Below are 14128 nucleotides of genomic sequence, written 5' to 3'. Positions count from 1 at the left end.
ACAGTCTATCTGCTAAATTGTATACATCTGTTTGGCTGCTAAATGAAAGATAAAATTTTGGGAGGCTTATTGTGGCAAGACGTTTATTACTAACACAAGGGAGAAATAACCAGCTATGCTTCCACATTCAAACAGAAATTCAGATGCTTGCATCTTTCACGTGTTGTTCAAAAATCATAAGCATCTGTGGAAAAAACTAAGGTATTGTAGACACTACACGGAGGTCATGTTCTTACATTCAAGACACTAAATACAAACCGAAGGCAATGCAAAAATGTATACTTTAATTTTAAAACCCAATTTTTGTTCTCAACTTGAAAAGGGAACACTTTTTTGTTTCACAAACAAGCTGGTCGGTTGGAATTCTTTTGGGAACAGCAGTCCACGCTAAACACTGGTTCTTGCCTCCCCACCCCCATTCTCTAAAATAAACCCAGCAAACTGGGAGGTGCATTTGTGCCGCTGCAGGCTTCTACTGCTCACTCCATGCAGCACCACTTAGACCAAGGAGAAACGGCTGCTTTCCAGCTCAAAGTCGACTCATTAGAAGAAAAGGTGGGAGACTGGGGGTGACACATCGCTGATTTGTCCAGGGTTGCTATCTGCTGCTGGCCTTTGCCTCGAAGGCCAGGGGCAGAGGCCTTGCCAGGCACTGTGTTCTGGGGCCCTGGCCTCACGCTGTGCTCAGCGGGTTGGCCACGCGGCCCAGGAAGTGCAGGGCAGTGGCGCTTTGATCATACACAGCAAACAGGAATGGGCGGTTCAGGGTCACCTCCAAGACCTCAGGCCTGTTAAGCTCTTGGGTAGACTCGGTGGGCTCTCTCTCATCCACTTCAAGTTCAAAAAAAATGCTGTTCAGCACCTGCAAAGCAGCAGACATCAGGATCATTCTGAGGGCGCACTGGGTGACCCAGGGTGCTGAGGGCTAGAGGGCCGGGGTGTGCTCAGGACCTCTGTGCTGTGCACTGTCCTGGAGGGGGACATTTTCCAGCCTGCCAGGAGGATGCACAGTGTATGCCTGCCCCTCAGTGTAGGCAAGGGTGTGTCTGTGTGTAGATGACCGTTAATCGGCCACAATGGCCAAACTCACATGCTGGCTCCTCCCTAACACACCCCTTACATCCTCCCATCTTCACATTCTGCCCTGATGTCCCAGGCTTGGCCATGGCCCACCAGTGCCAGGGCTTAGCTAACTTAGCACAGAGGACTCATCCCGCTGGCCCCCGTAAGAACTCCCACTTTCTCCCCAGCACTGAGCACAGGGCCCAGAACATCAAGGCACATCCTTGGTAGCTGCAGATGTGCATGGTGCCACATGGCAGGGGGACATTCTGTCTGCTGCTCGGCATTTCCCTGAAGAAGGGGCTGGGCCCAGGGCACCAGGTCCAGGGGTGCTTGCTCTCTTCGTCCCAGTTTCAACTCCACTATAGGATCCCTGGAGGACCCTGAGGAAAGGCAAGGCCGAGCAGGACTGTGGAACACACACCTAGCAGGAGGAGGCAGAGCAGGGATGGGGAGGGATTTGCTGCTCTGCACCTGGAAAGCCCCAGAATGCTCTGGCCACTTCTCTCCCACCTTTGGCCCTACTCTCCTCTCCCTCTTGCTCTGCTGGCCCCACCCATAGCCTCCTCTGTGTCCCTTCCATCCACACCTCCCACCCTGTGAACACTCGGAACCCAGGTCAGGCACAGACACAGGCTCGCACATACCTCCCCCACCCTGAGGCGGTCGTTGCTCAATTTTTGCAGGTTCAGCTCGGTGTGCAGAATGGCGGGCAGCTCAGCCTGGGCGAGCAGGTCCTGCAGGTCATAAGATCCTTGCAGCACCAGTCGGGGCATGGTCAGGTGGATGGCCCTGGGGAGATGATGCACAGTTAGGAAGGCTCCAGGCCACACAGCGAGGGCTCTCCCAGAGGCCAGGTGGGCATATGCTCCTTGCACCCAACCCTGACGACAGGGATGTTTGCTACCCCCCTCACCCAACTAAGTCGTCCTCCCCTTTGGGGAAAATTTCAGCAAAACCTACAATAAAAAACCTTCATGTCATTTGAAATACTATAAGAGGGACATAGAACATTTACCGATGAGGACCTAGGAATGGATGTCCTTTGGTGCATTCTGTTTTTAGGTTGGCTGCATTGAAGGTGTTACTTGGGTAATTTTTAAATGCTATTCTCTAAAATAATGCACTGTGTCTTACTACTGCCACAGCAGTGTTCTCGATGACATGACACCTATGAAAAGGAGAGAGGCGGGAGGGTACAGTGTCAACTTCGTGCTGGACACGTTGCTATGTCAACTCGATTGATCTTCGTATAGAGCCTCTTCCATCTTTTGGCATCCTTCAGAGCCCATGGACATTTCCAGTGATGTATCAAACACTTATAAGAGCTGACAGTACACCCATGTTTACAGGGTACACTGCACTATTCACAGCAGCTCAAAGGTGGAAGCAACCCACGTGTCCATTGATGGATGAGTGGATACACAAAAGGTGGTAACCACATGCAATGGAATATTATTCAGCCTTCAAAAGGAAGGACATTCTGACATGTGCTACAACATGGGTGAACCTCGAGGACATCGTGGTGGTTGCCAGGGGCTGAGGGGAAGGGGAAATGCAGAGTTAGGTTTCAGCGGGACAGAGCTTCGGTTTGGGAAGATGAGAAGATAAATGGAGATGGACGGGGGTGATGGCTGCACAACAGTGTGAATGTGCCTAGTACCACTGAACTGTGCACTCGAAAATGGTTACAATGGCGAATTTTGTTATGTATATTTTACCATCACAATTTTTAAAACATAAAAAACACCAGAGTTGATGTCAAGCCATCGTGTCACTCAATGCCTGCCTCTGGGAGCAGATTTCCAGGCCTCGATGATCTGGGGTGATGTGTAGTTTGAGTCCAGGGCTCTATGGAAAGGAATTGCAGCAGGAAAGAGGAGCTAACAACACCTATCCCCACCCAGCCGCCAGCCGCCAGCCGCCAGCAAGGGCGTTCTGGAGTCAAGGGATGCTCCCCGAGAAGGCCCCACCCCCACTCACGCGGAGTCCGAACCCTCCTGGCAAGTCAGTTCCAAGAAGCTCTTGGATGCCACAGATGTGCTGTGTGTCAGGTGTGGGACCAAAATGGTCCTCTTTCAGAGGGCGGATTGCAATGTTTTCTCCCCCTCCAAAACTACCAGGCAAGTGTAAGTGTAGAAAAAGCATTCTTCCTCTCCTCCTTTACCTTGCCTGCACCTGAAAGACAGACACTAACTGGAGAGCTGGGTGCTGGCTGGATGGAGAACTGGTAGACAGACACACAGGCCGCCTGCCCAGCCCCGTGCCACCGTGGCCCTGCCCTGCTCTGCACCCAAGGCTCAGCTCAGGTGTGTCTACTCCCCACCCCGCCCCCCAGCCTGGGCAGGACAGTGTGGCCCCCACATTCCAGGGGACACTGGGAGGCTCCTACCGGGGAGACAGTTTCTTCATCCAGTTGAGGGAGTTTTGCTGGAAAGTGAGACCCTCCACCTTGTCCAGGTCAGAGGCGTAGTGAGGCTGGATCAGCAGCAGGCAGGCGCTCTCAGTGAAGGGCACTTGAGTCACCGAGAAGTTGTCCTGGGCATCACTCCAGTGCTGGAAGGTGCCCATGCCAGAGAGCATGGGAACAGACACTGAGGTGCTGTTGTCCACCCAGAACTCCTGGGGCTCGGCCAGCAGGGAGAAGCCCTTCATCTTCCCTGAAATCCAGAGAGGAGACAGGGAGGGAAGAGTCACCCAGGACGGGCAGGAACGAGGGCTGGCAGACACTGAAGGCCCAGATCCTGCCCCTCTCCCTGCCTCAGCCTCCTTCCTTGGCCCGCCCCAGGCCACTCTGTATTCTCCTGGCCACAGGACCGCAAGTGCAGCTCAAATTTTCCTCCTGTAAAATGCAGCCATTTGAGTTCACTGAGGCAGCCCTAACCACCACCTGCAAGACACACAACATGCCAGGCACCAAACCGGGGGTTTTGCATCTGCCACCTTAAGGGACATATGCCACTGGTACCTGCCAGGTCAACTCAAACCTAGAACTGTCCTGACCCAAAGGCTGTGGTTTGACACACTCACTTTTTAAAAAATTTAAGAGATGTTATTTTTTAGAGTGACTTTAGGTTCACAGCAAAATTGAGCAGAAAGTACAGAAAGTTCCCATATAACTCTTGTCCCCCACTACACAGCCTCCCCGTGATCAACATCTCACACCGGAGTGGCCCATTTGTTGCAACTGACGAACCTACATTGACACGTCCTCAGCACTCCGAGTTGATAGTTTTCTTTGGGTCTCCCTCCTGGCGTTTTACATTCTGTGGGTTTGGACGCACGTAGAATGACATGAGGCCACCACCGCACTATCCCACTGCTCCTAGAGGCCCCTGCTCATGCTCACTTTTTAATCCGTGTCTAGCCCCAGCCATGGCAGAACCCGCCAACTGTCCTGTGGCCCCCACCCTCCCCCATCACAGTCATAGAATACAGAGCTGGCCACGCAGGCCCTGGGAACGAGGGCTCCATTCCTCAGCAGCCCTTGCTACTGGGGAGACTCACACAACCTCGTTGTGATGAATGGATTTGCACACTGGGCCTTGGGGGCAGGGGTGAGCCCTCTGTTTCCCCTCCTGCTTACAGGGCTGTGGAGAAGACAGAGAACTCGGGAGAGCCCGTTGTGGGAGAAGGACACAAACTTGTGTGTGAGGCAGTTACCTGGGGTCTCGCCCTGACAGCAGCCCACCCTCTGCCTCGACCTTACACTAGCACATCCCTGCCCTCGGCTGTCCTCCCATTCATCTTGAAAGGCCTATTCTGTGGTTGTTTTTAGCAGAATAGGGTGAAGTTGTGTATGAGTTTGTCACAGAGAAGTCCCCTGGGCACGTGGCACTTGGGAGTCTGAGTAGAGATGGTTCAGAAACAGTGAGGTCTCCCTTTGTACTGAATCGGAGGTCCCAGCGTGAAAGTAGGGCAGCTGGGAGGACAGAACTGGCAGGCGGGAGCTGGGCATGGCTGTGCCTCCCCTGGGTCCGGGTCTCGTGAGAAGGCAGGGGCAGACCTGGCATATTCCTCGTCCTCAGTCCTCGGAGCACTCAGTCTCGGAAGGGCATGTGAGCAGGAAACTGCAGGGTTCCCCTTGCATGTTCCCTGCAGGGACCTCGGTGCTGCCCACCCAGGCTGGCAAGGCTTATAGTTTACAGGAGGGAAAAGGACAATTCTTTTCTTCCAACAAACTAAACCAAAAAAGGGAAGCTGCCTCCCAAAAGACGTTGGGATTTGACATGAGAGTGGCTGCCGTCTTCCCTCTGCTCTTCTGACACACACAGCTCACCATTCTCATCCGGAGGCTAGGTAAATCTGTCAAGGTCAAGTCAGGACCTGGTGTCATGGAAACCACCGGGGCCAGCACCCCATGCTCAGGAGCACAGCAAGGGCTGGGCAAAGGGTGCCCTGGAGCCCGTCGGGCCCCAGATCCTCAGGTCCTCTCTAGTGGGACACATCTAGCTGCCTGCTGAGGTCACGTAAATAGAACGTCATTGCTAAAGGGGAACCTAGAGGTCCCGAGATAGCCCCCGATCTCCTCACTGGACAGACCATGTGGGCAGGAAGTGGCTGCCTCCTTTGATGGAAACTGAGGCCAGCAAAAGTTAGGAAGTGGGGCAGGGTCAGGGCAGCATGAGGTGGAGGCCGGCGAGGATCCTGGGCTTTCTTTGAGTTCCAATGTGATTGGCTTTTTTATTCTTCCTCCTCTTCCTCCTGGCCTGGCTCTGCGGTCTGGGTCAGGTGGATGTGCTCTCTTTCTAAGGCAGACCCATTTCAGATGCCACTAGCTTTCTTGCCTTTGCCTTCTGCAGGACCCTCCTTCTCAGTGAGCGCTCCTCCCAGCACTTCTCCTAGGGACAGCAGGCTAAGTCCACATGTCCCCGCTCTGCCCTGCACAGTGTGCTGCCACCCTCAACTGGGCAACCCTCGGGCTGGCCTCTGCCCCTGTGACCAGTCAGTGCCAGGGCTGAGCAATCCCCCTATCTATCACCTCCCCCTGAACCCGAAGGGAAAGACCTCAAGGAGGTTGTCGTGGTAAGAAAAATTACTATGCGCCACTGAACCTCTTTCACCACAGTCCTGTCTTTCACCTCCTGCCTGGCTCTCTGTCCCTCACGAGGTTAACATCTTGACAGAGCCTCCTCAGTGTCTCTTAGACACACCCCTCAGCCCCACCCCACCCATGGATTCGCTGAGCTGCTCCCTGAGCACGTGTTCCCGTGACTGTGTGCCTGGACTCTTGCGTAACCTTCAAACAATCCTCCCTGCCTCCAGTCCACACACAGCAGGCTTCCGGGATGACCTCTGAACAGAACGCGTCCCCATTTCCCACACCTACCAAGCATGGCATTCAAAGTGTCTCCAGCTCTGCCCTCCCCAGGCCCATTTTCTGGTTCAACACTCATGCCAAGCCAACCGCCCCGTCCTCATTCCTTGCCCCAGACTCTGCAGGCTGGGCCCATCATGCTTGCTCCTAGCTTCACCAGCCCTGTTTCCCTCACTGCCAGGCAAGGCCTGCTCTCCACTCTCCAGTGACCTCTGTCCTCTGAGGGCTCCAAGGCTTCCCTGAGTACCTTGTGGAGCACGTTTCCCTGCAGCTCCATATCCTAGGCATTCGCCCATTGACCTTTAAAAGCCTGGAGGCAGGGCCTATACAGCCCTCCTCTGGCCTCCTCTGAGATGCCAGGCTTAAAGTCTTACAAGTAGCAAATCCTCAACAAGTATTTGTTAAATGAATGCTTTAAGCAATCTTTGGCTGGGTGCAGTGGCTCACACCTTTAATCCCAACACTTTGGAAGGCAGAGGTGGGAGGATCGCTTGAGGCCAGGAGTTCAAGGCTACAGTGAGCAATGACTGCACCACTGCACTGCAGCCTGGGTGACAGAACAAGACCCTGTCTCAATAAAAAAAAAAAAAAAAAAATCAACAATCTTTGTAGTAGAGGGTTTTCAGTAATGCCCCTCCTAACATGAAAGGGATTTAAGCAAGCCAATTGCTTATTTCTGCATGGGCCAGGGACCCCAGTTCCTGACCTTCTCAAGAGACATGAACCTGTCCCTTCTGAGTGTAGAGCTGGGCTGTCGGGCCAGGAGATGTGGGTTTCAATCCCAGGACCCCCACTGGTGGCTGTGCCATCTTGAGCAAGGCACTTTGTTTCCCCGAGTCTCTATTTCTTCACTGGTAAACAAAGGCAGAAAAACCTCTTCACCACATCATAAGGGGATTAAATGATGTAAGAAAAAGGATGTTGTATAGTTGTGCACATAGTAGGGCAGCAGGTCCAGGAGGTGGACGGCCCATCCAGGGATCCAGCGGAGCAGCCACTTCCCCACTTCTCAAGGGTGGTCACCAGGTATGTCCGCACGGCTGCCCCCTGCCCATCTTCAAGGACTGACCTGCTGAGCTCAGCTACGCATTGGAAACTAAGTCCTAGGGCCGGAGCCGGCAGAGGGGTTTGCCTTACCTTGAAAGTGGACGTAGGTGTTGAAAGCCAGGGTGCTGTCCACACTGGCTCCCGTCAGGGAGCAGCCAGTCTTCCATCCTGTCACAGCTTTCATGAACCTATCAATCTTCTCACCAGCGACATCCAGTTCTGTGAAGTCCAGAGAGCGTGGGAGGACCACAGGGGTATAGAGAGCCAGGCCCTGCACAAACGGCTGCTTCAAGTGCAGGCCTGGGGCTGTGAACACGCCCACCACCGTGGACAGCAGCAGCTGGGCCTGGCTATCAGCCCTGCCCTGGGCCACCAGCAGACCCTGTACAGCCTGCAGGGCAGAGAGGACCTTGTGCGCATCCAGCCGGGAGGTGCAGTTCTTGTCCTTCCAAGGAACACCCAGGATTGCCTGTAGCCTGTCAGCTGTGTGGTCCAAGGCTCCCAGGTAGAGAGAGGCCAGGGTGCCAAAGACAGCCGTTGGGGAGAGGACAGTGGCCCCATGGACCACACCCCATAGCTCACTGTGCATGCCATATATACGGAAGCCCAAGAAGTTGGCTAGCATCCCGACCATCGCGGCCCTCAACTTGTCTTCGGTGTCGAGTTTTGCAGCGACTAGCACCAGCTGGTCCTGTAGGGCCTTTTCATCCACAGGGGATGTCTTGGCCTGAATCGGAACAGGTATGAAGGTGGGATCTTTGGGCTTCCCGGCATTGGCCTTTGCCAGCTGCTCACAGGTACTCTCGTTGTGGATGACGAGGTGGAAGGGGTGTATGTACACCCGGTCACCTGCAGCTAGGCCAGCCCAGGCCAGGAGGCAGAGGATGGTGGCCCTCAGGCTCATGCCGGCAGGAGCCATCTCAGACTGGGGTGCTCGCTTCCGCATACCCTGAAATATCATTTTGCAAAGGGTGAAAGGTGATTATTAACTGACCGTTAAGTGCCATCTAACCAGATTTTTCATTGTCTCAATATTCCCTGTCACCATTTAGCCCAGAATAAATCCATTCATGTCTACAAAAAAAAGAAGAGAAGAAATGGATTCAAAGCTCCATGGAAAATATCTACATGATCCAAGTGCAAAATGCACCAATATCAGCTGAATTATGTCCTACCTCCCCCAACGGCCATAATGCCTGTGTTGAAGTCCTCAACCCCAGGACCTCAGAATGTGACCATTATTTGGAGATAGGATCTTTAAAGAGATGATTAAGTTAAAATGAGGCCATGAGGGTGAGCCCTGATCTAATATGACCTGTGTCCTTATGAGAAGGGGAGATGAGGACACGGACACACACACAGGGAAGACCATGTGAGGACACAGAGAGAAGACAGCCATCTACAAGCCAAGGATAGAGGCCCCAGAGGAAACTAACTCTGCTGATGGCTTGCTCCCAGGCTTCTAGCTTCCAGAACTGTGAGATAACACATTTCTGTTGTTAAACCCTCCCAGTCTGTGGTGCTTATGGCAGCCCAAGCAGATTAAGACATGCTTCTGCCTGCAGCTGTAAGTTCTCTCCTAGAGAAACAAGTGTGTGCCAATCGGTAGGTCTTTGTGGAGGCCTCCTAGACCCCTGAGATGCTCATTCGAGGGCCCTAGGGTAAGGGCTGGGGATGGTTTTTTCATCTCCCTGTGGTCCTAACATGCAGCCAGGATTGAGCACCACGGGCTCAGCCCAAAGCCCAAGTATTTCCCACGTGTCCCAACCCCAAAACCAGCTCTCAACCATCCCTGCATAGCGCTATCGCCTGCAGAGTCCCAAAGGCACGCATACCTAGCATGGCTTGCCCAATGATAGTTGGATTCCTTAGTCTGTGCTGGGACCAGGTATAAAAAAAAAAAACTTCTCAGGTGACTGTGATATGTAAGCAGGGTTTGGAACCCCTGCCCTAGACACGTGTCCGGCACCACGTTCTCTCAAAGGCCTTGCAGCTGGGCTTCAGCCTCAGCTGCTACAAATGAAAGCTACCCTGAGACCCCAGAAGAGAAGGTTCTTGGGCTGGCCCTGCTAATTCATTTCATCTGACTCTTCTTGATTGAAGGGATGAACGTTTATTCTATTGATTCGTTTAATTCTAACATTTTGTACCACATCTCACTCATTTCCTGTGGAGGGGGGTGTACTGAAATATCATCACTTCTCAGCCTTTTCTGTCCCCCCAGGGCTAGGCCAGGCTTCCTTGGAGCTGTAGCATGTCATCACTGACTCAAGGCCACCTTGATGCCTAGATTTTTCTGCTTCACCTAAGCACACCCAGTCATTCTTCTTACATTGGCAGCTAGCTTCCCTCACCCAGACCGGTAACCAGCACCTGCCCTCAACACAGTGCAGCTGCTGAAGTACCTGGTGTGTTTTGTTCTGCTTCAGTCATTCAAATGCCAAAGAGACTTTGACTTCTGACCTCAGCTACCATCTCACCCCACTCCCCATGCATTTGACTCTATCCGCTGTTCTCAGGAAGAGCCACATGACATGGAAAAACAGAACAGAAAACTCTCTCTGCTGCTTGCAGGCCTTTCTGTGCAGAGAAGCCTAAGCCACCAGTTCACACCTAATCTAGACAGTCACATCAAATCAGGTCATCAGGGGAAACCTGTGGGAACCGGCTGCTGGAAAGTCCTGCCTGACAAGTGCCAACTGTTCGGGGTTTGGATGGTGCTGGTTGATGCAGCCCACTCACTGTGCTGCTCCTGCGCAGGCACCGTCTCCAGAGACGCAATCCCATGGGCCATTTTTGAGGCAGAGACTGTCATTTGTTCTCAGTTGTGATCTGCGGCTGCTCCCTAGGCTGGTTCCAGGTCTGCACGCAGCCGCGTCCTGGGAGTAATGGTGCTCTGGGGTGGCGGGCCTGACACCCTCGCCCTGAGCGCCCCTCCGCCTTCTCCCCTCCTGCCCCTGCCTCTTGGCCAGCACCTGCCCCTTCTATGTCTCCCTACTTCTCCCGGGCTGAGTGCTAAAGGTGAAGATGACGGCTCATGCTCCTGTGGTGCCTGTCATTTGCAGGGCACCGTTCTTATATCAACCCCTCTGACCTCACCATTGTCCTCACTTTCCCTGAGGTTTCCTTGATGCAGTATTTCACCCTGCAGCTTTCCCCACCACACCGGGCACTCTCAACTCTCTCATCCAGCTCCCCTTTTCCCTCCTTATAACCCTCTGTACCATGTAGTTATGCACTTATTCTGTCCAGCGTCTTTGTCTGTTTGCTCTGATGTGAATGTGAGCCCCAGAACAGGGTTCCTGCAATTGTGTTTACTAATACAGCCCACATTCCTAGGATAGTCCCTGGGACCTACTGCATCCTGGAGAAGTAGTTAATGAATTGGTTCATGCTGTTTTGCAGAGGAACAAAGAGGTCCAGTGACTTGTTCAATGTCACACAGCCGGGAAGAGACAGAACTAGGACTCAGAACCAGGCCCCCTGACTCTGCCATCCACGAGCTTAAGCACCAATCTATGCTGCCCTCAAATAAAATTGGAATCTGCCTTTTAGCTTATCCCAAAGCTTAGAAAGCACTTTCATGTTATATTAGTTCTCTTCAGCTATACCAGAGCTCCTGAAACAGGGAGCCCAGGCATCGTTATTAGTTCCATTTTATAGGCTAGCAAATCAAGGTTCAGGGAGACAGTGACCAGCCTGATGACACACAGTCAGGCAGTCTGTCTCGAGGGAGGGGTAGGGTGATCACTCTGGGGATTCCAGCTGGGGACTGACCGAGCCCGGCCCTTCCCTCCAGCCCCAGTTCCTGCACAAGCCCTGCTATTCCTCCTGATGGCAAGAGGACCTGGTGGACTCTTGGCCGTGATGACTCTGTTCGTGTGCCAGTCTGCTCCATCCCTGAGGACCCTAACTCTTCTCAGCGGAAGCAGGAAGACCTGACCATCTTGTCCTACTGCTGAGGAGGAGCAGCTCCTCCTGTAAGACCCTGGGTGGGCACTGAGTGGGGGAAAGCCCACGTCCGGATGGCTGGTCTTATGGGAGGGGAGAGGTTTTTCAGTCCTCACCATGCCTCCTCCCGGCCTTTTCCTCCTGGCCCACAGCTCAGTTACATCTGAGAGAGACAAGGCCGAGAAGGAGCTGAGGGGGCCCCCGGCTTACCTTCTGCTGTAGTACCCAGAACAACGGCAGCTTCTTCCCCTGGCCGGGTCACGAAGCCCTATTTATATCTGAGGGGTGGGGATGGAGCTGTTCCCAGGCTGCCTGTGCACAGGCTGGAGAGGGGGGTTACATCACTTGGCCAGACCACAGGCTGGCCAGAAGGACAGACGCCAGAAGCGGCACTCACGCTGGGACCTCTTCCAGGAAGTCTTAGTGATCGATGCAGAGTTTCACTGCTGAACAGAGTGAGCCGGTGCAGGGTCGAGTTACACATTTACTGAAGTTTGCAGGAGTCGGGGCCAAGGTTCCCAGAAACGGGAGCATCTCCCTAGGTGTGTGACAGCCTGAGGCCAACCACCCAGGCCTTCTGACCCAGCCCCAGGAGATGTGCCCCCAAGAGGCCACAGGGACATGCAGGCCGGAGGTGCGGAGGGCAGAGGGCAGGAGAGTCTTGCTTAGGCAACATGGGGGCCACTTCTGACCCTGCTGTCTGCTCATGGGATGTGTGACCTTCAGCTGCTCCAAACAGCCATTTGGTGGCTACCCTGTGCAAAGGCCTCTGATAGACACTGGGAAAAACACACAAGCAAGTGAAAAGTGCCTTCTGGAAGCTTCCAGTATAGCTGGGGAGACTGTTAAACACCAACAATAGCGCAGCCAGATTAAAAGACACAAACAAAATGCCTTCAGGATGCAGGCATTGAAAGATGTGCTGTTCTATGTTTATGCTGTACAAATTGCAAATGGTAAGTTTCACATGACCAGTAAAAGGGTTATAATTCTTATTTTCCTATAGGTAAGACTTGCTTTTGTAGTCATTATAACGGGGCATGAGAGAGACCTTGCTGAGAGTTGCCAGAAGCCAGTGATCACAAGTGACACAGTGGGTGACGCAGGTTGGGAGTGGTGATGTGTCCAGCCTTAAATACATGGTATTAGGGCACTGAAGGGACAGGAAGGAAGATCCTGCTTCAACACAAGCAGGTTCAAGGAGCCACGGCATATCCACGGTGGCAGACATGAAATTACCCAGGAATGGAACATTTAACAACAAACAGCAGGAAGAGATGGTGCCTGGATATGAGGCAGAAGCTGTACATTCACTGACTGAACAATAAACAAACACACAAGTACCTCTTTTTTACCCATTACTCTAAATCTTGATTTAAAAAAAATCATATCTCACATGGGCCTGTAAATTCTGAAATACCTTTTTAAAATTACTTTGTTCCTATAGAAAGGGACTCCTCAAAAATTACTTGTCTGGGGCCCCAACGCGACTTAGAGGTGGCTTTGTCTGAAGAGAACATTCAGGCCAGGTACAGTGCTTTGCACCTGTAATTCAAACGCTTTTTGAGGCCAGGAGGTGGAGGTTACAGGGAGCTATGATTGCACCACTGCACTCGAGCCTGGGCTACAGAGTAAGACTCTGTCTCTAAATAAATAGACAATTTTAATTTAATTTTTTTTTAAGTAAGAGACCATTCAAAGTGCTCCTGCCTGCGAATGGGTTAGTTGGAACAGTAGAGACTGGGGTCCTAGACCTGGCTGTGCCACTAACTAGTTGTCTGAGGATCAGCAAGTGGTTTAACTGCAGTAACAAGTAGACCTGGACACAAGGGGGAGGTAAGGATCTAGCATTGATTAAGCACCAACCTTGTGCCCAGTGTTTAAATATTTCGGCTCTTTAAAGCCTCACAATTTGTTTCATTCATTCACTATTCCTGGTGCTTAGCATATGTCAGGGGACAAAACAAAGATTCTGGTCTTTGGGAGAGTTTCCACTGTGCCTGGGCCTCCTGCCTCTTGCCCTTGGAATGATCACTCCATTCAACAGCAAAGATAATAAACAACTGATCAGGTAACATGCTGGAAAGTGGTGTAAAAGAAAATAAAATTTCAGGACCCTCTAAATTTGGCCTCTAAGCCAGCCAAACTTCTCTTAATAATGACACGTTACTGGGGAGAACATAAGAAAATAATTTTGGTTAGATTGGACCCAATAAAGAATATCTGCTTAAACTTGTTGCAAGATTGGTTAAAAGCCCTTAATCCATGCCCAAGGCTGACTATCAGCTGGGGGATCTTCTATGTAAGGCTTTAAAGCTCCTTAAAATCAATCAGAAAATTGCTAGAGAATTTTATTGAGAATGTAAATTATTCCCATAAGGAGCAGCCATTCAAACTGACCACAGACATTTGACCCAGCTCAGATTCAGGCCAGTTTTCTTCCCAGTAGGCACCTTCTGTTTCTTATGTGTTCATTCCATCAGTGGAAGTTAGGGACAGAGCTTATCTGTGGCTAAATGAAGACTGTTGAATGAAAAGTAGAGGTTCTACATAGAAACCAAATAAGCCATCTGATATGGTTTGGCAGTGTCCCCACCCAAATCTCGAATTGTAGCTCCCATAATTCCCATGTGTCATGGGAGGGACCCAGTGGGAGGTAATCGAATCATGAGGGTGGGTCTTTCCGGTGCTGTTCTTGTGATAGTGCATAAGTCTCATGAGATCTGATGGTTTTGTAAAGGGGAGTTCCCC

General features: G+C 52.1%; 1 protein-coding gene across 1 annotated transcript; it reads right to left on the bottom strand.

The window, feature by feature from the left end:
* Positions 1 to 68: 68 nt before the first annotated feature.
* On the bottom strand, positions 69 to 11961 carry AGT (angiotensinogen). The gene is made up of 5 exons (XM_002809309.5): positions 11588 to 11961; positions 7517 to 8375; positions 3455 to 3722; positions 1710 to 1854; positions 69 to 862 (listed from the first exon to the last, which is right to left on the bottom strand). Exons 2-5 carry the CDS (start codon positions 8370 to 8372, stop codon positions 674 to 676), a joined length of 1458 nt encoding a protein of 485 aa, XP_002809355.3. The 5' UTR covers positions 8373 to 8375; positions 11588 to 11961; the 3' UTR covers positions 69 to 673.
* Between the last annotated feature and the right edge of the window lie 2167 nt (positions 11962 to 14128).

Source organism: Pongo abelii, chromosome 1, assembly GCF_028885655.2.
Source record: "Pongo abelii isolate AG06213 chromosome 1, NHGRI_mPonAbe1-v2.0_pri, whole genome shotgun sequence".
Classification (NCBI taxonomy): Eukaryota; Metazoa; Chordata; class Mammalia; order Primates; family Hominidae; genus Pongo; species Pongo abelii.
Note: the sequence above shows the minus strand (reverse complement) of the source record. Positions and strands in the feature narration are given on the sequence as shown.